Genomic DNA, 22709 nt, shown 5'->3' with positions numbered 1-22709 from the left:
ATAGGCGGCAGGGCTGCTCCGCCGAGCCCGCCGCCCTGAGTGCTTATTGATGGATGGACGGACTGCCTATTCTTCACCCTTGGGGAAAGAAGGGAGGCAGCCCATAGCGCACTGATCCACCTAAGCAGGGGAATGGCGCTATGCGCAGGCGTACGCCCCACGACTGCTGGTCTCACCTGTTGGCAAGACTCGAGCTGCCGAGTCCCCACGGAGGTTTGCAAGCCTCTGCGAGGTATAGCGTAGCCCAACCCGCAACTCTACAGATGTCTGCCAGAGAGGCGCACTGAGCCGATGCCCACGAGGAGGCCACACCCCGAGCGGAGTGTACCGTCACTCAAATGGGCACAGGCTAGGATCGGCACGCCGTAGTGACGGCGTGTGCGATCCAGCGCGAGAAGAGCTACTCAGGGCCTTGAAGCCCTCTGTGTGGTTCGAGTAGAGGTGCAATGCGCTTACTGGACACCCCACGTACAGGTTGGGTCCTTCTCCCGGTGTGGGAGCGCCTGCAAGTTCACCACCTAGTTCCCAAAAGGGGGGCGGCGGAACTTTGGGCACGTAAGTCGGCCGGGGTCTCAGGATCACGTGAGAGTCACCGGGCCTGAATTTTGGCAATCGGTGGACACGGAATGCTTACAGGTGCCTCCCCCTCTGGATGGACTCGAGCCCCAGCAGGAGAGCCATCCCCCCTCGCAGAACGAGGAAGGGGGCTCTCCGCAGGGCCCGAAAAAAGGGGACCCAAAGGTCCACCTTAAGGTCCCAAGAGGGTACGGGGCGCGGACGAGGCCTTAGCCCCTCGCGCCCTAGAGGAACCTAATAATCAGGTCATGCCGCCCCAGAGGCTCACCAGCAACTGGTACGTGATAACCGCGACAGCGGGTACCCACGCACCAATGTGGAAGGGGAGATTACTCCCCAGCCTCTCCTGCAATAGGACAGCACGTTCCTGAGCGAGCAATTCCGCGGGTCTTCTCCTCGAGAAGAGCACCAGGACGAGAAGGGGCGCCACTTAAAGGCATCCAGCCTTGTGGGCATGGCCCTTGCCTGAGTGACAGTCTCCACCACTGTGGGGGGTAGATCATCCAGGAACTCCTCGTCCCATCCAGGAGCCAGACCCAGAGGTCCGGCTCGAATGCCAGAACTTGTCCATCCCCTGCGAGTAGGCCCTTCGCCAGGGGATTTGGCCAGGGGGAGTTGTCGTCAGGAGTATTAGCTCCGAGGACCAAGTGTAGTTGGGCCCGTAAGGCGCAACTAGCAGCACTTGATACTCCCTTCCCAGACCTTGCACAGGACCTGCGCAATTAAGCTCACTGGGGGGAAGCGTAGTTCCGCTTGTCCCGCGGCCAGCTGCACGCTAGGGCCTCCGTGTCGAGGGGGGGGCCTCGACCAGGGAGTGACCAGCGGCACTGGGTGGTGTTCAGCGAGGCAACAGGTCCCCCTGTGCCCGCCCAAACCACACCCAAGCCGGCCCGGAGGGGTGGAGTCATCACTTCCCACGGGGTGTCAACTGACAAGAGAGCGCTTGGCTGTCTGGTTCAGGACACCTGGTGGGCGTTTGACCTGCAGGGGCTTTGCCACCTGCTGTCTCCACCAGGGGTGGAGTCGTCACTTCCCACGGGGTGTCAACTGACGAGAGAGCGCTTGGCTGTCTGGTTCAGGACACCTGGTGGCGTTTGACCTGCAGGGGCTTTGCCACCTGCTGTCTCCACTGGAGGCTGCGCGCTAGGGCCTCCGTGTCGAGGGGGTCCTCGTCCAAGGAGTGCCCAGCGGTACTGGGTGGTGTTCAGGGAGGCAACAGGTCCCCCTGTGCCCGCCCAAACCACACCCAGGCCAGCCCGCAGGGGTGGAGTCATCACTTCCCACGGGGTGTCAACTGACGAGAGAGCGCTTGGCTGTCTGGTTCAGGACACCTGGTGGGCGTTTGACCTGCAGGGGCTTTGCCACCTGCTGTCTCCACCAGGGGTGGAGTCGTCACTTCCCACGAGGTGTCAACTGACGAGAGAGCGCTTGGCTGTCTGGTTCAGGACACCCGGTGGGCATGTGACCTGCAGGGGCTTTGCCACCTGCTGTCTCCACGGGAGGAGGCGTTTTTGGGCGAGTTGCGATGACTGCAGCGAGCGAATGCCACCCTGAGGTTAAGCATGCTACGTCGGTCGTGCTGTCCGGGCCAGTATGCTGGCTCTGCACGAGAGGCCGTAGCCTCATCAGTGCAAGCAGGACAGCTAGCAACTTGAAGGCAGTGATCTGCCAACGCAGGCGGGGGCCCGTCCAGCAACCCGACACTGCGCGCCCGTTGCACACCGCACCCCGTAGGGAGGCGTCTGTCGTTACCACGACCGGCCTCAAGACCTGCTCGGGGTTAGGATGCGACGGCAGCAGGCGTAATGACGATACGCCTACTGCCAGTGCGCCACGCTCTCCAGGGAACTCATCTCTGTAGTCAGTGCTGTCGCGGTCCCATGTGCGTCAACCCGAGGGGGACAGGCCACCCCCGAGGACACCATGCCCAGGAGCCTCTGAAACTGATTTCAGGGGACCGCTGGCTGCTGCCTGAAAGTTCAAGCAGCTCAGCACTGACTGTGCGTGCTCGTGAGCGAGCACGCCGTCATGGAGACAGTGTTGAGTTCTCTACCAGGAAAAAGGGGAGCTCCGCGCCAGGGAGAGCTGCTCTCTTTTTCCCGGCTGACCCGTTACTGACATGCCAGCCCCTCGACAGTGCCGAGGGAAACTGTACATGAGAGTATGCGGTCAGTTGTCATGAACCACTCCTGGCGTCTGACAGACACCAGGACGCGCTTCTGCGCATCCCGAACGGCACCCTTGCAAGGTGCTGCTCAAGGTATGCAGCGACCCCTGGTTTTGGGGATGATGAAGTGCGGCTGTCGAAGCCACTGGACATCTCGGCCGAGGGGACGGTTCGATCGCCTGCGCCAGAGGGGTGGCAGCCCCGGCCTGGAGCACAGGAACATTCCTGCCTCTGCTGAGGTAAGAGGATGCCTGAAGTCCGGCGGAGGTCTGGCGAGCTGGATCGAATGCCGAGACGGACCACACTCCCAGCCACCGTGATGGTTTGAAATGCTAACCAAGCACCCAGAGACCTCACAGGGGGGGCTGCGATCTACTTCATCAACCCGCGGGGGTTGGTTCAATGACTAGCAGTGCTGTTCCCCCCGGGGGGAACGGCTCCGCTAAATCACCTGCCAGGCGATGGCGCAGCTCAAAGCACCGTCGAAGCGAGAGTGCTGAGGGCTGCCTTATACTCGTCATTGCGTGCCGCCACGACGCAACGTCGAGTTGCCGAACACCATCTTTCAGAGGGTGAGAGCGGCTGCAAGTGGGACCCAGAGAGAGACCTCTCCTTGTGAGAAGGCGGGCACTAGGCCCCCGAAGGGGCCCAGAAGGTGTTTGGGACACGGCAGGGACCGCCCCATTCCGACCATCCAGCAACCAAGGCTGGGTCGGGCCCGATGGTTCAATCTCTCTAGGTGGTCCTTCTCTCGACGTCTTCCTCCGGGGGGCCACCTGCGGGGGCACCGGAACCGGAGTCGACGCTGGAGAAGGCCAGGGCTGCTGGGGGCAGACCACGTGCGAGACCTCGACGGCCGAAAGGCGGCCGGGTCACAGCAGGCCGGTCTGTTTCTACACTGTCAAAAGGCTGCTGGAGCAGTCCTTGACAGCGCCACCAATCAGCCGACCTTGCGAGAGGGGAGATCGGGAAAGTGGCCTTTCTCGAGCTCGCCCCCCTGCGCAAGATTGGGTCCGAGGCAACTTTCCGGGCCACTGATGTGGACATCGTCCGACCCAGCCTGCGCTGCCACCGCGGTCCCCGGAGGGCCAGTCGGCGGCGGCACTACTTGGGCCGGTCTTACCCCATGAGGCTCTCTTTAGCGCCCTGGCCTGCAGGATGGCCATGGCGTAAGAGTGGAGGCAGCTTGGTCCACGGCACTGCCAGCCTCATGACCAGAGATGTCGAGACCTTACATGCCCTGGACGGTGAGCCTAGGTCAAGCTCCCCAGGTGGCCGCCGTCTGCGGATACCCGCGACTGCATGCTCCACCCAGGGTGCATTGACATAGTCCCTAGCTGCCCCCCCGCCCCGAGGGAAGAGAGGGCGATAGAGTCAGCTGGACGGAAGCGCGCCGAAGGGGGCGCTCCAGGTCCTACTGAACTCCTTATGCAGCTCGGTAAAACTTGGCACTTGAGCCGGGCCCAATGTGCGAGTACCCAGCCGCGAGCACCAGGGCTGCACCGCAACCCGACGCTCACGGCGGTCCGAGCGAGCATGGCTGACATCTTGACGTCTGCTCTCACCTGTGCTCGACCTCCCGAGGGAGGGAGCTTCAGGGAATCGCCAGAGTCTGATGCCAGCAGGTCGCGCTCCGATGTTGCAAGAGACACCTCATCTCCACGGCTCGTGTCCGAGCGCATGGCTGAGGAATAAGATGGCTTAGGACCATCCTTGGGGAACTGCTAAACAAGCGAGACGGGGCGCGAGCGGTCCGCGAGCCGACCGGCTGACAGATTAACGCTCACGATAATCCCCACATCACCCTCGCTGCTCGCCGCCGCTGACGGCAGGGCCGTAGCCGCTGCGGTCACAGAACGGGAAGCAAACGAGGTGGTGGCTTGCTCTTAACAGAACATAGCCAACGTGACGCAACGTCTGACTAGCCATCCGCGCGCAGTGACGCAACGTCTGAATAGCCATCCGCGCGCCGTGCAGGCAGGACGAATCCACGAGGCTGCCACAGTGGTCGGACCCCCGAACACTTGCGGCAACCACCGTGTCCGTCCCCGTCCTCGATGAGTGTACTGCACCCAAGAGATCAGCGGGCAATGCCACGCTGAGGAAATTGCTCTTTTAGAAAAATACCTCAGGAACTGCCAGGACGCCCAGGGGAATCTCCGCTGCACCGCGTCGTAGAGATCGGCAATTCGAAGAATGTCATCAGATGCGAAGGCTCCGAAGAACAAAAGGTGAATGAATGAGCACGCCGGCTCCCCTTTTATACCCGGATATCCGGGGGCGGAGCCCGGCATGCAAATTTCATTCGCCAATTTCATTGGCCTTTTCAAAATAGTCAGAGATGATTGGTTCTCAAGGGCGAACCCCATCTGTCGGCTTCGACACAACGTCGAGAGATTGACAGAAAGGGAACTGTAAGTTCTTTTCAGATCGATGACTTATCAGTGAGAACTATGTTTTACAACTTTGGAAATCCTTTGGGGTGCATTGAGCCTAGTTATTCTCTAGGCTGTTCTGCGAACCCCCTTTCACTCCCTTGTGGCCCTAAGGGGGCATCGGACCCCAGAGAGATCTAAGAAATAGATGTGTATTGACACACTGGTTTCTGTTTTTGCAGTTGTTAGATCCACCAGAATGTGGAAACGGCTTTGTGGAACAAGGAGAAGAATGTGACTGTGGCTCTCAAATGGTGGGTAGCGAAATTATCTCACACAGATTTCCTGGTTTTTGATTTCATAGTAGCATATTATTAAATAAACATGCAGAGTTTCCTGAAGTGTCTTAGTATAAAAAATAGGAAAGTGACAATGAATGTTGTAATGACCTAAAACATTAATTATTAACTGTAGGAATGCTTCCGTGCTGGGGGGGCATGTTGTAAGAAATGTACTCTTACCCATGATGCAATGTGTAGAAAAGGACTCTGTTGTCGCCAGTGCAAGGTAAGTGTTGTTACACTTTAGTTGTTACACTTTTGTTGTTACACTTTGTCTTAGTTTAATATTTTATATATATATATTTCATTATAATATATTTTCATTAAAGTTTTTCTAGATATAAACAGATTTCTCAAATCATTTTCAATGTATTCGTATATTTTTCAAAGTCATAACTATGTAGAAACACAAGCAGTTGTTTTGTTAAACATTATTCATAGTGCAGACTGGAAAAATAGTGAACACTTTAATTTAGTAAAACAAAATTCTATTAAATTTAATTCAATGTAATTACTATTGAGAATTTTAATAAATATAGCTTAAAGCTAAATATTTTGGACGTCACATGATCACATTTTGAAAAACAAACTTTACAACAGCGAAAGGAAGTTAGAAAACAATTAAATAGCTTTTAACTTTTGAGCACTAGGTAATGTTTATGAGGCAAAAAAGATGTGCATCCTAGGATACATATCAGGTTTTGTGTCAATATACAAAAGTGTTGTGAAGATACAGCCACATTCGTGCTAGACTTAGAATTCGTTGACGCTACATACAAGAACGATTTTATCAATAAAAAAGCTTATATAAAAAATAAAATAAGAACCATTTAGGAGGTAAAAATGAAAGGTACAAAAATGTACAATCAGGTTTTGCAATGAGGATTGTGGCAGTGTTAGAAATCAGTCAGTCACATTCAGACTGAAGATAAATATGAATTAGTATTCTCCCGCCATCAATTCAAGTCAATGATTAAAATGCATGACTGTTCCCAAAGGATTTTTTCTGACATCAAATTTGGTAACATCCAGTTGAAAATGCTGATCTCCGGTCGTGCTCATATTCTGTCTATTCAAATGAAATATCAGAAAAATCAAATGCATTAACCTAGCAAGGGGTAAATGCAAAAATGCACAAACATGTCACAAAACTTTTTTCCACTTGATGGATTTGGATTTCCTATCTTGAATAATTCCAGATCATTACTACTAGATTACTACCCTTTAAATCCTTTGAAATTGATAGCTGCACTCAGTAGCATCATTTATTATAATCATTCATCTTTTGTGTGATATTGTTCACATAATCACACCTCCACAAAATCATACCTAAACTATTTTAAACAAATGTAAATTCAATAAAATCGGCTCAGGCTCTCCTTGTTAATCATAAAATGTACTTATTTACTCCCTGTTAATCATAAACATTTACTCAGTAACTATTACTCTGACTGCAGCTGTAATGTGTCAGGGGAGAACTGGCACTCCCGGCAGAGACTGGCTTCTCCTGAGGTGTTTCTCCATTCATTCATCAGTGGAGTTTTGGTTTATTACATTAACCACTGCAAATTCCATTAACATTGCTTTTGTTAGGAGGGTCTTCTCTGTTTGTACTCTTTATACAAATGTCCTCTGTTGTGTTTTTTTCTGTAAAACATAGTGTAGGTATTTGCTATATAGGTAAACTATTTTGTAAACTATTTGACTATTTTGTTAACATAATATGTCCCACCTACAGTATATTTTATTGTTAAAGCTATACTGAGGGGCTCCATCAATTCTACATTAAAATAAATGCAAACAAAGTGGTTGGAAGAAAATACAAGAACTTCCAATATCAGTATGCTATGATGCTACATACATAAAGTGGGATTTGTGATTTGCTATACATTATTTTATAATTTTTGTATACACATACAGTACAAACCAAACTTTGACATCCAAACTAACAAAAAACTTATTGCAAAAAAACACGGCAAAGGGCGAAATAGCCTAACAAAGAAGTTTACTTACTTTTTCCAGTCTGCACTGTATTTGCTCATTTACTTATAATTTTGTGGATTTTGTATGCTTATACACAGGGGTGGATGCATATTGTTGGGCTACCCTTGTCCAAAAAGCATTTTTAGTTCTAGTCCGCCCCTGCTCATTCACACGTTTCTCTTCTGGTTCATAAATCTGGTAATGCGTCCCTGCTGAAGGGAACAAGACATTATGTTGAATGACAGTATAGGGTTTGAACTTGAGAACATATCACCTTTGATTGTACATTCAAAATACCAGTGAACTATGGTTCAATGAACAATAAGGTTGGGTCTTCCTCCCCAGCGGGGAGTGTCTGCAGGTTCTCCGCAACTTTTCCAAGAGTTTTACATGCCAAGAGAGTGCATCACCTGTCCAACAGATGTACGCCACGGCAGCAAGGCAGCCAGCAGCTCTAGGAAGTTGATGTGCCATTGCAGGTGGGGGCACGTCCCACGACCCAACACTGCATGCACACTGCACCCCAGTCAAACATCGAGGCATCGATCATGACCACAATGTGCCTCGAGACCTGTAGTTGTATCCCTGCTCTGAGTAAAGTCAGGTCTGACCAAGGACTGAGGGTGCTCCAGCATGCCACTGTGCCACACTCCCCAAGGAACTTGACTCTGCAGCCAGTGCTGTAGTGGTCTCATATGCATCAAAACTTCCACAGAGTAAGCCACGTGGCCCAGGAGCCTCTGGAAATGCTCCACCTGAAATGCTCCAAGCAGGTATGCACCGACTGATCGTGCACTGTGGTAAGCCGCACATGTCATGGAAACTGAGTCCAGTTTCATACCGAGATTTACATTTATTAATTTGGCAGACGCTTTTATCCAAAGTAGGAGAGCATATAACATTCTCAGTCAACATGCTAAACGATGCCATGTACCCGGGAGGGGTACATGGCCTCAGAACATGTATGTTTTGAGTTGTTTTTAGAAAGTTCGAAGTCAGGGCGGACGGGCCTGACTGATATGTATGCGCTGATCCATAAGAATGGGCCGTTCAAAGTCATAGTCAGCTCCTCGTCAGCTCTGGGAAGAATGGCACTGGAGGTTTGCGGCATCACCATGGCTTAGCATCACCATGGCTTAGCATTGTACCCAAATACCAACATTCTATTGCAACCCAATGCTTGCAGCTCCCCAGGAAAGCACGCCTGACAACTCCGTCCCATCCTATGCTTTGATGCATCGTCCATGTCTAACAGCAGTAAATCATCCTCATGCCCTGATATCAAAAGATTGACTTTGTACAATATATCACATACATCCACATATCTCCCACGGGGCTCACTGCATCAGCCGGCAGCGCTGAAGTGCAAGCCAAACATGTTTCGCAGTGAGAACATGGCTAATCCCAAACGTGATGCAGATTTATTGCCCGTCCAAGTCGGAGAGGATCTGAGTGCACAGTGGCGAGACATTTAAGAGGCAACAGGCAAATTGCCGAAACACTCAGGGGAACGCAACTTAAGGTAAGGATGGGGGACGATTTCGTTGCCCGTATTGAAAAATCCAGCAGAAGTAGTATTTTAGAGATGAAGGAATCACTGGCTATTCACCAACAAACACTGTGCCAGGCTCCAAAGAACAAAGGCTGAATGAATGAGCACACCATCCTCCTTTATACCCATATGTGCGGGGTGGAGATTGGCATGCAATCGACATTCGCCAATTCATTGGCCTTTTGTAAATACGATTAGAGGTGATCGATTTCAAGTTCAAACTACATACTGTTGGTCGAAATAACGTCAAGAGAGAAACAGAAAGAGAATTAAGGTTAATCTAAATTAAAATTATAAAATAGTAATTGCATCTTTTACCCTAAAACTTTAATCTTAAAGGCTTAACAAAAAGACTGTGTGTGTCTATTGCAGTATGAGCAGAGAGGAGTGATCTGCAGAGATGCAGTAAATGATTGTGATGTACCAGAGACGTGCACTGGTGATTCCAGTGAAGTAATTATAGATTTACATAATCACCATAATACATAATAATTATAACAATATATAATCTGTTCAGCTAATGCATCTATGCATTATTAATTTCTCATGCAGTGTCCTTACAATGTTCACAAACTGGATGGTTACATATGTGATGGAGGACAGGTAATCTGCCTATCTGTTCTTTTTCTGTCCGTCTGTGTGTGTGTCACAATACATGTTTCCTTACAAAATTCTTAGCAATGCATATTTTACCCTGCAGAGCACAGGCAGACATATCTCTTAAACGACTAAAAGCCAGTTGGCACATTAATATTATGGTTCTTGTGGTCATGAAGAAGACAGGGTTGGCAAGGTGAACTTGTAAGCCTTATTCAATCATTTTAACAAAAACAAACACCTGGGAGAGAGAATGTAGGGTTTTATTTTGAAGCAGGGATAGCCTGTAACCCAGACAGAACTAGAATGTTCTGACTGAAATCTTGAACAATTTGGTACTGTGTTACCCGAGTCGCCAATCCATTGTGCATGACATACACTAAATGTTACCACAGATGTGCAGTGTGATGAGATAACAGTGATCTGTCGACTTGTGTACCTGGCGTTATCAAGCTCACTAAATCAGCCCCCATAGCCTCACAACTTTAAGATTTAAATTTTTATGCAGTCCACACATGACAACACTGGAGTTGCTCCTGTGCGTTGACTAACACATTAAGTCAGGCTCTGTGTGTGTACAATGAGTTTATGGTGTACTTTTTATTGGCTTGCTCAGGGTCGCTGCTATGGGGGCCGGTGTAAGACTCGGGATGCCCAGTGTCAGGCACTCTGGGGTCACAGTGAGTAAAAGAAAATAAAGCATGCCTGATACTGTACATCTGTATAAACATGCTATGAGTCCACTCAGCAATCCAATTCTAAATATTTTTTTCTGTGAGTTTTGATAATGGACAGCTTTAATTTTTTGGACATGGTCTATAGTTGGCAGAAAGTAAATAAAATAAAATAAAAATGTTCTGAACTTCTAGGGAAAATTTCAGTAGGTACCAGTGTTTCCCCAACCATTATCTTAGAGGCGCCATGCCCATAACTTGATGGCCAAATTAATTTCTATATAGCGCCAGATCACAAGGAAAGTCTTCTGCCCTCGGTTGAGTGTGTGGCTACTCAGCCTATGCAGCGAGCTAAACATACAGTTAAAGGAGGTGGAACTCAGGATGACAAGACACAGTTTTTTTTCTTCTTAATGCCTTTACTGAAGACCTCTTTTTCTGATTTTTGTAAAACTGTGAAACATACAAACAAATTGCATAAAAATACATTATATAACAAACCGAGACTCATAGCTGTGAATATAAATGCTGTAAGTGACCAGAAATAGCAGATATAAGAATCACAAACTACATAATTCAGGTAGTATCAGATTGCCAGTATGTGTACGTAAAATATACTGCAGCTGATTACAGTTTCAGTACAAAGTTACAGGCAATTCGAGTCAAAGCTACACAGGGAAACAAAAACTTCTTGTATGTACCTGACGACCTGGATTGTGAGAAAAAACAGTGCTAACATTGACTTATACGATATTGTGCAACCACATACTAAACAGAAGCTAGCGACATGAGCTAACTTAGAACACAAACAACCTTTCAAACAATTAGAACTTTAGAAAACAAATTGACCGCTAATTACTTACAGATTATGGCATATCAAAACTTCCCAAAGACGTAAGGGGTCTGAGAGGAATGTAGCATGTCAACTCCTTTGGGGATTTTCTCACCGCGTGTAACAAACTTCTTCCTGTTGCCTCCGCACATCACTACAGAGCGCCGTCTCACCCACGCAATATATCATAGAAGAAGAAGCACTCCAAAAAAACAAACGCTAGCGGAGATACTGACCCCTAGTGGAAAAAATAAAGAAATGCACCAGCGAAATAATACAATACTGTTGAACAGAGAGAGACAGAACACTCCCCGCCTGACATCAGTAGAATGTCATCCATAACTAGCATGTAAATGCAAACAAAATACAATGAAAACAAAGCACCTGATTCTAAGTACTGTCCTTAGACACCAATAACACAACCTCACTTATAGGTCTTATGTAGCATCTGAGTTCACCCTTGCGGAAAATCTTCACCTCGATTTTCCTGACAAGCCCGTCCTGGCTTGGGAAGATTTTTGTGATGAGTCCAAGTGGCCAGTTGTTCCTATGTTCAAGTGCCTCCTTTAGCAGAACAACATCTCCTGTTTGTAGATTTGGTTTTACTGTTTTCCATTTACGGCGGTTCTGAAGTCCTGAGATGTATTCCCTTTGCCATCGGCTCCAGAAAACATCGGCGAGGTATTGCACGCGCCGCCATTGTGCTCTGAAAAGATCCCTGCTTTCAAACTGGCCGGGTGGGACTGGTGGGGTAGCAACCTTTTGTGTGAGTAACATGGCAGGCGTAAGAATGGCTGGGCTTTCTGGATCTGTAGAAACTGCTGTGAGCGGACGAGCATTCACTATTGCAGTGACTTCAGCCATTAATGTCACTAATATCTCATGAGTAAGTTTTGCATTTCTATGTTCTAGGAGCATTGCATCGAGGATTTTGCGTGTGACCCCAATCATGCGCTCCCAGGAGCCACCCATATGTGATGCATGTGGGGGGTTAAAGAGCCATTTGCAGCCAGAGTCTTTGAGAAAGCTGTGAAGTTTGCTGTTGTGACAGCCCTGTTTGTCTATTTGCAGTTCTTTGCAGGCGCTCACAAAATTTGTCCCACAATCAGATCTAAGAAGCTTGACTGAACCCCTGATGGCGAAGAAACGACGTAAGGCATTGATGAACGACGACGTGTCCATTGATTCTATAGTTTCAATGTGAATGGCGCGTGTGCTCATACATGTAAATATAACTGCCCATCGCTTAGCATCCGATTGCCCCCCACGTGTTTTTCTGACCATGACAGGCCAGGGGCCGAATACATCAAGGCCTACATGCGTGAAAGGAGGGTCAGTGGACAGCCTGTCCTCTGGTAGCTCAGCCATGATCTGTTCCTGTTGTCTACCCCTTAGTTTGCGGCATGTGACGCAGTTGAATATCACTCTGCTTACTGCTCTTTTGCCTCCCACAATCCAAAAACCTGCAGACCTGACTGCCCCTTCATTAAAATGTCTACCCTGATGGCATACTTTCCCGTGGAAGTGTTTTATAATGAGCTGGGCAAGGTGGTGCTTTCCAGGGATGAGTATGGGATTTGTTTTGTCCGATGTCAACTGTGCACGTTTTAGTCTCCCACCCACTCTGAGGACCCCATTAGCGTCCACAATAGGGCCCAGATTGCTAAGCGGGCTAGAGTTTTTAAGGGGCAGACCTTTTTCAACTTGTCTTATGTCCTCTGCATAAACTTCTCTTTGAACAGTGTGAATGATAGTGTTCTTGGCTAGGTTGAGCTGTTTTTCAGTTAAATGTTCATTACAGCTGTGCCAGCCACGACAGGAGCTCTCTGCATTCAGCTTGAATGACTGGGCAATGTGTTGGAGTTTGGATATAGCTTTAAGTAGTACATTCCAACTCGAAAACCTCTCAAATCTGACACTACCGAGTCTATCCTTTGAGAGAGTGGTGGCACAAGAAGTGACCTCAGGTCGCAGTTCATTGTCAGTCTCTGGGTTTACAAGATCGAACAACTCTGCCTGTGTTTGACTTTTTCCTGAATCGGAAAGGAAAGCGGGTCCACTAATCCATGTGGAGTTAGAGAGCTGCTCAGCGGGTAGTGCTCGTGTGGCATGGTCAGCAGGATTTAAATGAGTGGGCACGTAACGCCACTGGTGAGTTTGTGTGAAGCGCCGAATGCGTTCCACTCTGTTGTGCACATAAACATGAAAACGTCTCTTTTTGTTGAAGATGTAACCGAGCACTACTTTGGAGTCTGTGTAGAAGCTCATCTGTTCGACTGCGACGTCTAGCTCCTCCTGGACCAACTCAGCCACCTCGACAGCCAGGACTGCTGCGCAAAGTTCAAGTCTGGGTATAGTGATGTCTGGTTTAGGAGCAAGCCGTGCTTTGCCGAGAAGGAAACCGACTTCACTGTGTTCATCGCTATCCGTGAGTTTGAGGTAAGCAACAGCGCCCACTGCCTTAGTGGAGGCATCACAAAAGACATGGATCTCCTTAGTAAGAGCTGCAGATAGTGGTATTGAGGTGTACATTCTGGGGATTTCAAATTGTCGTAGATATTTGAGGGAGTCTTTCCATTGTCGCCACTGTTGTAATTTATCTTTAGGCAGTTCGGTGTCCCATTCGCAAATGTCAGTGGAAAGGTCCCTCAGTATGGCTCTGCCTTCTACAATAACTGGGACAGCAAAGCCAAGCGGGTCGTACACACTATTAATGACCGACAGCACTCCCCGTTTAGTGAAGGGCTTTTCATTGATGGTTACCTGAAACCTGAACAGGTCTGTGGACAGGTCCCAGCCCAAGCCTAAGCTGCGCTGCATGGGTGGGGTAGTCTGCCCGAGGTCGAGGCCCTGCATGTCCGTTGCAAGATCCTCACTTGGAAAGGCACTTGTGATCATAGGACAGTTGGATGAGATTTTGTGCAGGCGAATGTTACACTGAGCCAGCATCTTTTGGGTTCTACAGAGGATGTCAATGGCCTCATCTGTGGAAGAGAATGATTTTAGTCCATCATCCACATAAAAGTGACGTTCAATGAACTCTCTTGCATCACTGCCGTATTCCTTTTCTCCCTCCATCGCTGACCGTTTCAGTCCATAGATAGCCACAGATGGGGAGGGGCAGTTCCCAAATACGTGTACTCTCATCCTGAACTCCTGCACTTCTCCATCCAGATCATGGTTTTTGAACCACAAGAAGCGAAGGTAGTTGCGGTGGTCCTCTCTGACTAGAAAGTTGTGGAACATTTGCTCCACATCTGCCATGACTGCGTATGGGTCAGACCTGAAACGCATCAGAACTCCCACAAGAGTGTTATTGAGATCTGGTCCTTTTAGTAGCACGTCATTGAGAGAAATGTTGCTGCATTGAGCGCTCGAATCAAAGACTACCCTAATTTTCCCTGGCTTTTGATGGTGGTAAACTCCAAAACTAGGGAGATACCAGCATTCTTGGTCTGGAGTAAGAGCAGGAGCTGGTTCGGCGTGGCCCTTACTGAAGATTTTGTCCAAAAAATCAACATAATGCTCTCTCATTTCAGGTTTCCTTTTCAGCGTTTTGCGGAGCGACATTAAACGACTGAGGGCCTGGTCCCTGTTGTTGGGCAAACGTTGTCTGGGGGTGCGGAATGGGAGTGGAGCTACCCAATTATTAGCGTCATCTTTTGCAAAGTTTTTGTGCATAATGTCCAAGAACAAAGCATCCTCTGCTGAGAGTGCCACTTTGTCATCATCTGCTGTTTGCTGGAAAATGTGTCTGCCCAATCCAACTTGTGTCTTATCAAGTGCATGACAGCTTTCTGTGTATTTGTCTTTAATATAGATTTCGTTTTCACAGGGGCTGAGGAAGGTAGGGCGGCCGTTGCTAAGAATGTTTGTCTTAAAGGAGTTCACTGTGGGTTTGTGGGCGCCTGAGAGACAGACATCACCTATAACCACCCATCCCAGATCAAGGCGTTGGGCATAAGGCGCACTGTTTGGACCATTCACCTGACTGCGGACCTTGTGAGCTTGGATGATGTCCCTGCCCAAGAGGAGAAGGATTTCTGCTGATGGGTCCAGAGGAGGAATCTGCGAAGCGATTGCCTGTAGATGAGGGTGAGCCGACGCAGCCTCAGAGGTGGGAATCTCATCCCTGTTATCTGGAATCTGATCACATTCCGTTAGTATGGGCAGCAGCATGGACACTTTTCCATTTACATCCTCAATAACAAAGTCACTTGCTCTGCGCCCACCAGTCTCTGATAAACCAGCGCATGTTTTCATGGTGTATGGGAGTATCGTACCTTTTACATTAAACTTGTCAAAGAAGGCAGACCTGGCTAAGGATGAATTGCTCTGATCATCTAACATGGCGTACATCCTCCTCTTCTCTTCAGGGGATGTGCGGCGATACACGTTGACTAAGCAAATCTTAGAACAGGATTTACCTTTGAGGACTTGGCCACACACTTCTGTGCAACTGGTTGTGGTTACGGGGCTTGCGGAATCGGACTCCCCGCCATGGCTCTGAGGCAGAGGGTTGGAGTCTTTAGGGGTCCACGGAGGTGGACCAGCATGCATGGCGGACACGTGTACATCACTATTACATTCTGAGCATTGGATAATGGCTCTACAGTCTTTAGCTCTGTGACTTGTGGAAGAACAACACCTATAACAAATCGAGTGTTCTTTGAGAATACCTTTTCTTTCGTCCAGTGTTTTTGACCTGAATCCCCTGCATTTAGCGAGTGAGTGGGGCTTGTGGTGAATAGGACATTGCTTGTCCAGATTGAGAACGGATGTTCGAGCTGTGCCGTTTGTTTGACTGATATCTGTTTTGTTTACTGCAACAGGAACTCTGTATCTGGCTGGTTTTACCAGTGTCTTGTCGACTCTTGGGCCAACTATATTTGAGCTTTGTAACATAAAGCTAGGGTCGGTTTTCATTTCCGCATAGTCATTTACAAACTGAACAAAATATGAGAAAGGTGGGTAAACTGCATTATTGTCCCTTTTGTATTTTGTCCCTTGTTTCACCCATGACTCCTGGAGTCCGTAAGGGAGCTTTTCGACTATCGGGTTTATCCCCCTCGGGGTGTCGAGAAAGCTAAGGCCTGGCAGATAACTTTCACTTTGTGCATACTCTAACTCTAACAGAAGATCTGCAAGCTCCTGCAGCAGGTGAGTGTCTTTATTGGATATCTTAGGAAAAGTCTGTAAGCGTTGGAAGAGTGACGCTTCGACTACCTCTGGAGAGCCGTAACTCTTGTCTAGACGCTGCCACAAACGTTGGAGGCCTGCTTGTGGGTTGTTCACATGGACCGCCCTGATCCTCAGAGCGTGTTGAAGTGACTCCCCGCTGAGCCACTTGGTAAGCAGGTCAAGCTCTTCGCTGGACTTGAGGTTGAGGCCTCCTATGGCGTTGAAGAAGATGGATTTCCAGGACAAGTAGGACTCAGGACGGTTGTCGAAAACCTTGAATCCCGCTGTCAGCATATCACGGCGTGCTAGGTAGGTGGCTAGATCCGACAGTTCAGTCTGAGGAGTCACTGAAGGTCTAGGCTGGGGTGAGACGTCCATTTTTATGTGTGTAGGAGGGGACTTTGGATGTTCACCTGGAGAGGAAGCGACTGGTGTTTGGCTCGGTTGTAGATGGCGAGAGTCGTCATGACTGACCAGTTGTCCTGTATCAGGCTTTTCTTCTTTCCCTTGCAAACTGGAGTTGGTGAAGTGAGCATTCACATAGTCTTGAGCGCGTCTGATGGAAGGAGGTGTCTTAGGGGAGATGCCTTGCTCAGTGAGATCGATGGCGTGGTGCTCCTCGTCAGCTGCCGCTTCCAGGACGTGAGCTGCAGCGAGCGCTGCTTCAGCCTCACCCTCTTTCTTCAGAGCGTTTAGCGTTGCCTCGATGCGCGCCTTCTCAACCTCCATGTCGATCTGGCGTTTGGCGTAACGTGCTCTGGTGCGGGCGGCTTCTGCGTCTGCTCGGGCTCGTGCTGCAGCTTGGCTGGTGGACGAACGGCGTGACGAACGTGAGTAGCACTCCGACCGGGCCACCATCTGGGACATAGGCGGTGTAGCTTCAGGCTGAGACATCTTGGGTGCTTGATAGGTAGACAATCTTTTTACTCTTCTGCCCTCGGTTGAGTGTGTGGCTACTCAGCCTATGCAGCGAGCTAAACATACAGTTAAAGGAGGTGGAACTCAGGATGACAAGACACAGTTTTTTTTTTTTTTTTTTTTTTTTTTTTTTTCTTCTTAATGCCTTTACTGAAGACCTCTTTTTCTGATTTTTGTAAAACTGTGAAACATACAAACAAATTGCATAAAAATACATTATATAACAAACCGAGACTCATAGCTGTGAATATAAATGCTGTAAGTGACCAGAAATAGCAGATATAAGAATCACAAACTACATAATTCAGGTAGTATCAGATTGCCAGTATGTGTACGTAAAATATACTGCAGCTGATTACAGTTTCAGTACAAAGTTACAGGCAATTCGAGTCAAAGCTACACAGGGAAACAAAAACTTCTTGTATGTACCTGACGACCTGGATTGTGAGAAAAAACAGTGCTAACATTGACTTATACGATATTGTGCAACCACATACTAAACAGAAGCTAGCGACATGAGCTAACTTAGAACACAAACAACCTTTCAAACAATTAGAACTTTAGAAAACAAATTGACCGCTAATTACTTACAGATTATGGCATATCAAAACTTCCCAAAGACGTAAGGGGTCTGAGAGGAATGTAGCATGTCAACTCCTTTGGGGATTTTCTCACCGCGTGTAACAAACTTCTTCCTGTTGCCTCCGCACATCACTACAGAGCGCCGTCTCACGCACGCAATATATCATAGAAGAAGAAGCACTCCAAAAAAACAAACGCTAGCGGAGATACTGACCCCTAGTGGAAAAAATAAAGAAATGCACCAGCGAAATAATACAATACTGTTGAACAGAGAGAGAAAGAACAGAAAGTAATTTAGAAAGTGATCTTTCCAATAGAACAGGTTAAAATTAAACAGACAACCAGGACTTTGCTTTAACACCAGAGCCTACGACACTTTTTGTCAGTTACCAGGGCTTCACTGTTTCATACATACTGTGGGTATCAGAATATAAAAGCAATGGCCTGATAAGCCGTTAGATGTTAACTTTTCATATACATATTCGACTGGGCTCAGTTTATGAAAAAATATTGTCCGCACCTCTGCCGCAATGATAATATAGAGACCGCCGGCTGTTACATGACAGAATATTTTCTTCTGATGTGGGTTATAGTTATTTAAGGAATACAGTACAATGGTGGTTACTAATAAAATGATTAATATAGGCATGTGTACTACCATAACATTGTATGTTAATGCATGCTTACCTTGAACAGCTGTTGTCAAGGACGCGTAAGCCACTGCCCATTTGCCCTAACAGGCTTTATGAGCGAATAGTACGAAGTTTCAACACAAAAAGCATTCTCATATTAAGCCGCTAAAGATCCACGTTTTGCATCTTGCTCTTAACTGTACTGTATGTGTCTGCTCACTGGAGATGAGAGGTTGTTCCATCAACAGCCTGATGCACAGCCAGTGGTTTATCTTCATAAGTAGTTTTTAAAGGGATAGTTCACAGAAGAATGAACATTCTGTCGTTAATTACTCATCCTCATGTCGTTCCACAACTGTAAAACCTTTCTTAATCTTTGGACCACAAACATAAAAGTGCAGACAGAATGTCAGGAAATATACTGTGTACCCCAATTTGACACATTGAATAATTTAATAGCTTGTTGCAATCACGTGGTTCTGGTAATGTGCAAAGTGCAGCCGGAGGGCAGAACGTGATTTCTACACGATATTCGGATCCTTTGTTTCAAGTACTTTTTTGAAGGAGTGTTAATCTTGCTGCATAGCTACAATTGTGTTCAAAATAATAGCAGTGTGTTTATAAATCCTTATAATAACTTTTATTTCAATACACAAATGCATTGGGAACACTGCACATTCTATTCTAAATCAAATCATGAAGAAAAATTGATCAAATGTGTTATAACTGTACAGAAAGTGAAGAAAAATGAATGTTTGGCTTTCCAAAAAAATAGCAGTCTCTGCATCTTTCTTTACAAAGTCAAACATACTGTATAAAATGATAACGTCCGTGGTGACACCGTTTGCTTCTTGCCCGACAGTGGCTAAAAAGCCGGCGGCGAGTGGTTGTGGTGATATGGGAGTCCCGGTGGACGTAACTCCGTTGCAGTATTGCCGTGGACCGCCCAGGTCATGTCACGCTCACCGAACCTGTCTCCTATGGGCGTCGCCAGATAGTACTATAGCGGATCCACGGCATGCAGAGGATGAGATTTCGGCCACAACATCGGGTGGCGATTTCCTAACATCAGACGCTAAGGACTTCCTGCAGATCCCGGCTACGGCCGGTCAAGCCCAGGACGAGCCCGACGTGGAGATGTCAGGCTTGCTTGCCCGGGCCGACGTGAGCAGTGCACTGCCACCACAGAACCTACCCCCCACAGGGGCAATGAAGCAGATCTCCCTGCTAGTTTCTCTGTCACGATGACTGGGGGCTAGTCACATCTCCCCAGCACGTCACGGTGCCTAGTGAGGATGATCCTTCTCAGCCTCGCGATCGGTTGCCAGGCACTCGACCAAGTCTCTGGACATTCTCTATCCTCAACAGAGGTGCGATTGCTCCTGTGCTTCGGCTCGAGGACGCCACCCTTCTGGAGAAGGGGGCAATCAAGCCCGTCCCTCTGGCCGAGATGTTTTAGGGGTGACAACCCCTACTCCATTGCCCCAGAGTAAGGGGGGGCTGCGCCCCATCCTGCGAATTTCTCACGGAGGCGCATCATGGAGTCCGTCTAACATCAGGATTGGTTTGTGGTTATCGACCTGAAGGACGCGTATTTTGTGCCTCGATTCTCCAGCAGACCGTTTCTTCGGTTTTGCTCTAAAGGGTCGAGCTTGCAAGTAGAGCCTCACGTTAGAGCAGTTGGGAGGCGCGCCATGGTATGGCAGATTCCTTCCTGCTCGGTTGTGGTGTGGTGTGCAACAGGTAGGCAGTGTCGGGACGCTGGACGGCCCCCGCCCGGAGTGGCAATCCAATTACCTGGAGTTGCTGACAGCTTGCCTTGCGATGTAGAGGCCCCTGCCTCCCATTTGGCGCATAGCTGCCCTAGCATACGTCAACCGTCAGGTGGCGTTCGTTCATGGCACATGTCGCAACTAGCCCTACGCCTCCTCTGGAGTCAGCAGTGGGCGGTGTCCCCGTGGGGCATTCATATCCCGGACGACCTCGATCAGACAGCCGATGTGCTCTCTTGGCAGGTCGCTCCGCGGAAGTTGGCGACTCCATCCCCGCGGTCCAGCTCATTGGGAGCAGTGCGGGCAGGCATAGGGGGTCCTGTTCGCCCTGTACTCCCAACCCTTTCCCTGTCGGGCCTAGTACGCCTCTCTGGCAGACATCTACAAAGCTGCGGGTTGGGCTGCGTCCAGTTATGAGATTTTGAATCACAAAATCTTTAAAGATAGTACAAGTAGATGGGTAGCTACCATTTTGTAGACAAAGACAGCACTTATCCAACAAGAGGCAACAAGCCTTAAATCGACCTGAAATGGAACACAGAGGATTATTTTCTTGAATTAATGGAAAAGATTTTTGACAAAAGCATGCTGAATTTGAGAAATGTTTAGAGGAAATAGAGAGCATTAATAATGGAGAAAGTATTCAAAAATGAAGTCCCCTTGTTCCTCAGTCCCTATATCAATTTTCAAGGTGTACTTAGAGTGAGAGGTCAATTGTTGAAGGTGCTTACATCGAATTAGGCCCGTCCAATTATAGTTTCTGGTAGATACCATGTTATGTCTCTGCTCATTAGACATTATCATGAGAAGGTTTGCCACCAAGCTAACCATTTTACTGAAGGAGCTGTTGGAAGCTGGATTCTGGGTTATTGGTGGTAAGATATGTATCAGCAGTCGATACATAATAGCAGCTAGTGTTTATTGCCAGTAAGGTTTGAAAGAAATGTGGGTTTCCCTGCTCGTTATTGTAATTGATCGATATAATAATGATAATTCATCTGTCAGTAGAGGAATCTGCTCATCTGTCTAGTAAAACGCATGCTAAGACTCTGTCTAGTTTAAATTTGTTGGGCAGATCTCTCCATTTAGGAAATGCATTGTCCCATACATTACAGTAGTTGTCTTTGCTGACAGAACCCGCTGCAAACAGTAAAGAATAATTGTGTTCCATAACGACTGTGCAAAACAAGATAGTTGCTTGATAGATGCTACAAACTAATACTTTCACATTTGTCCACAATACTGTGTTGTCATGGTTTCTACAGCAGTAAATGCGGAAACCGAGGGTTACGCCAGAGACTGTGTTATTACAGGGTCTGTAATACTTACAATTGGAGAGAGAATAACGAGTTTCATGGATCACTTGAGGCACCTCTGCCGATCATATAACAGCCTCTAGTCTCCATTTCTTTTGAAAAATTTGGGATATTATAAGTATACAACTGCACAAAATATTACACTTGCCTAGTGGATTTTGGATATTTTACTGCAAAAAAGTTACATATTGTAGCTTTAACTGGTTGAAAATGGTTTAAATTCAGCAATCCATTTAAAATGTGTTTAAAAACAATTCTCAGAATTGTCTTTACACAGACTTGCTAACGCCATGCTCTAACCTCTGAGCCACAGGAAAGCCACTTTTACCTCAGTTTTCAGTCAGCATTTACCCCTTCATGAATAACGGCTTTTGCTACACAATAAAAACACCTTGTGGTTTTATGGTTCGAACGATTTGATCATGCAAAACATGTTAAGTTTGTAATAGTAAATTCAGTAACGCTTTAGATTACGGCCCACAATGTACCGCATAAATAAACAGGATTTACAGCATAACTACTTGTAACAATAATGGACCTCTTCAGTACATATCTGAAGGGGGTCAATATTTAAAGTTTGGGGAATAAGAGTAAGGAAGATGAAAAAAATATTTATGAGGGAACTGCATGCCATATAAACACCCAAATCAAACTGCTCAAACTTGATTATAGTCTCAAAATATCAATATAGATTTTTCGCATTTAAAAATCATCAAACGAACTCATGGTAACACTTCAGTGTAGGGGGCCATTCTCACTATTAAATAGGCATGCCTATTATTGGCTGTTTATTAGTACTTATAAATCACATTTTCTGCATGAACATACTCTACATCTCCAATCCTACCCAATACCTAAACCTAACAACTACTTTACTTAATAAGCAACAAATTAAGAGTTTATTGGGGGGAAAGTTGTAGTTAATGGTTTGTTAAAAGCGACAGTTGCCCCCTATTCTGAACCTTAATTATTTGTGACCAATAATCTTAAAATAAATCAAATAAAAATAAATCCTAAAGTCAAAACTCTGTCAAATTTCTAGTTGGCAGTTTGCATGCTTCATTCGTGCTGTTTTGCTTGCGCATCATTTCATGTTTGTTATAATACTAAAATAAGAACCCGTACCTAATTCATAGTACACAAACTTTGCATATTGTTCACCGTTACCCACAAATATGTACTGTAGAGGTACATTATCGTTACAATTATTT

The 22709-nt window shown here is 47.2% G+C and overlaps 1 protein-coding gene across 2 annotated transcripts in view; it reads left to right on the top strand.

The window, feature by feature from the left end:
• Window positions 1–22709, top strand: part of adam11 (ADAM metallopeptidase domain 11) — an 89478-nt gene that overhangs the window by 51855 nt on the left and 14914 nt on the right. For both annotated transcript variants that reach the window (XM_079477138.1, XM_079477139.1), the window contains 5 exons: window positions 5361–5432; window positions 5593–5685; window positions 9367–9447; window positions 9547–9597; window positions 10208–10271. In XM_079477138.1, coding sequence (XP_079333264.1) covers window positions 5361–5432; window positions 5593–5685; window positions 9367–9447; window positions 9547–9597; window positions 10208–10271 — 361 coding nt within the window. The remainder of the gene's footprint in view (window positions 1–5360; window positions 5433–5592; window positions 5686–9366; window positions 9448–9546; window positions 9598–10207; window positions 10272–22709) is intronic.

The sequence above is a fragment of the Barbatula barbatula genome, assembly GCF_947034865.1.
Source record: "Barbatula barbatula genome assembly, chromosome: 16".
In the NCBI taxonomy this organism is placed as follows: domain Eukaryota; kingdom Metazoa; phylum Chordata; class Actinopteri; order Cypriniformes; family Nemacheilidae; genus Barbatula; species Barbatula barbatula.
This window is presented reverse-complemented; position numbering and strand designations above follow the sequence as displayed.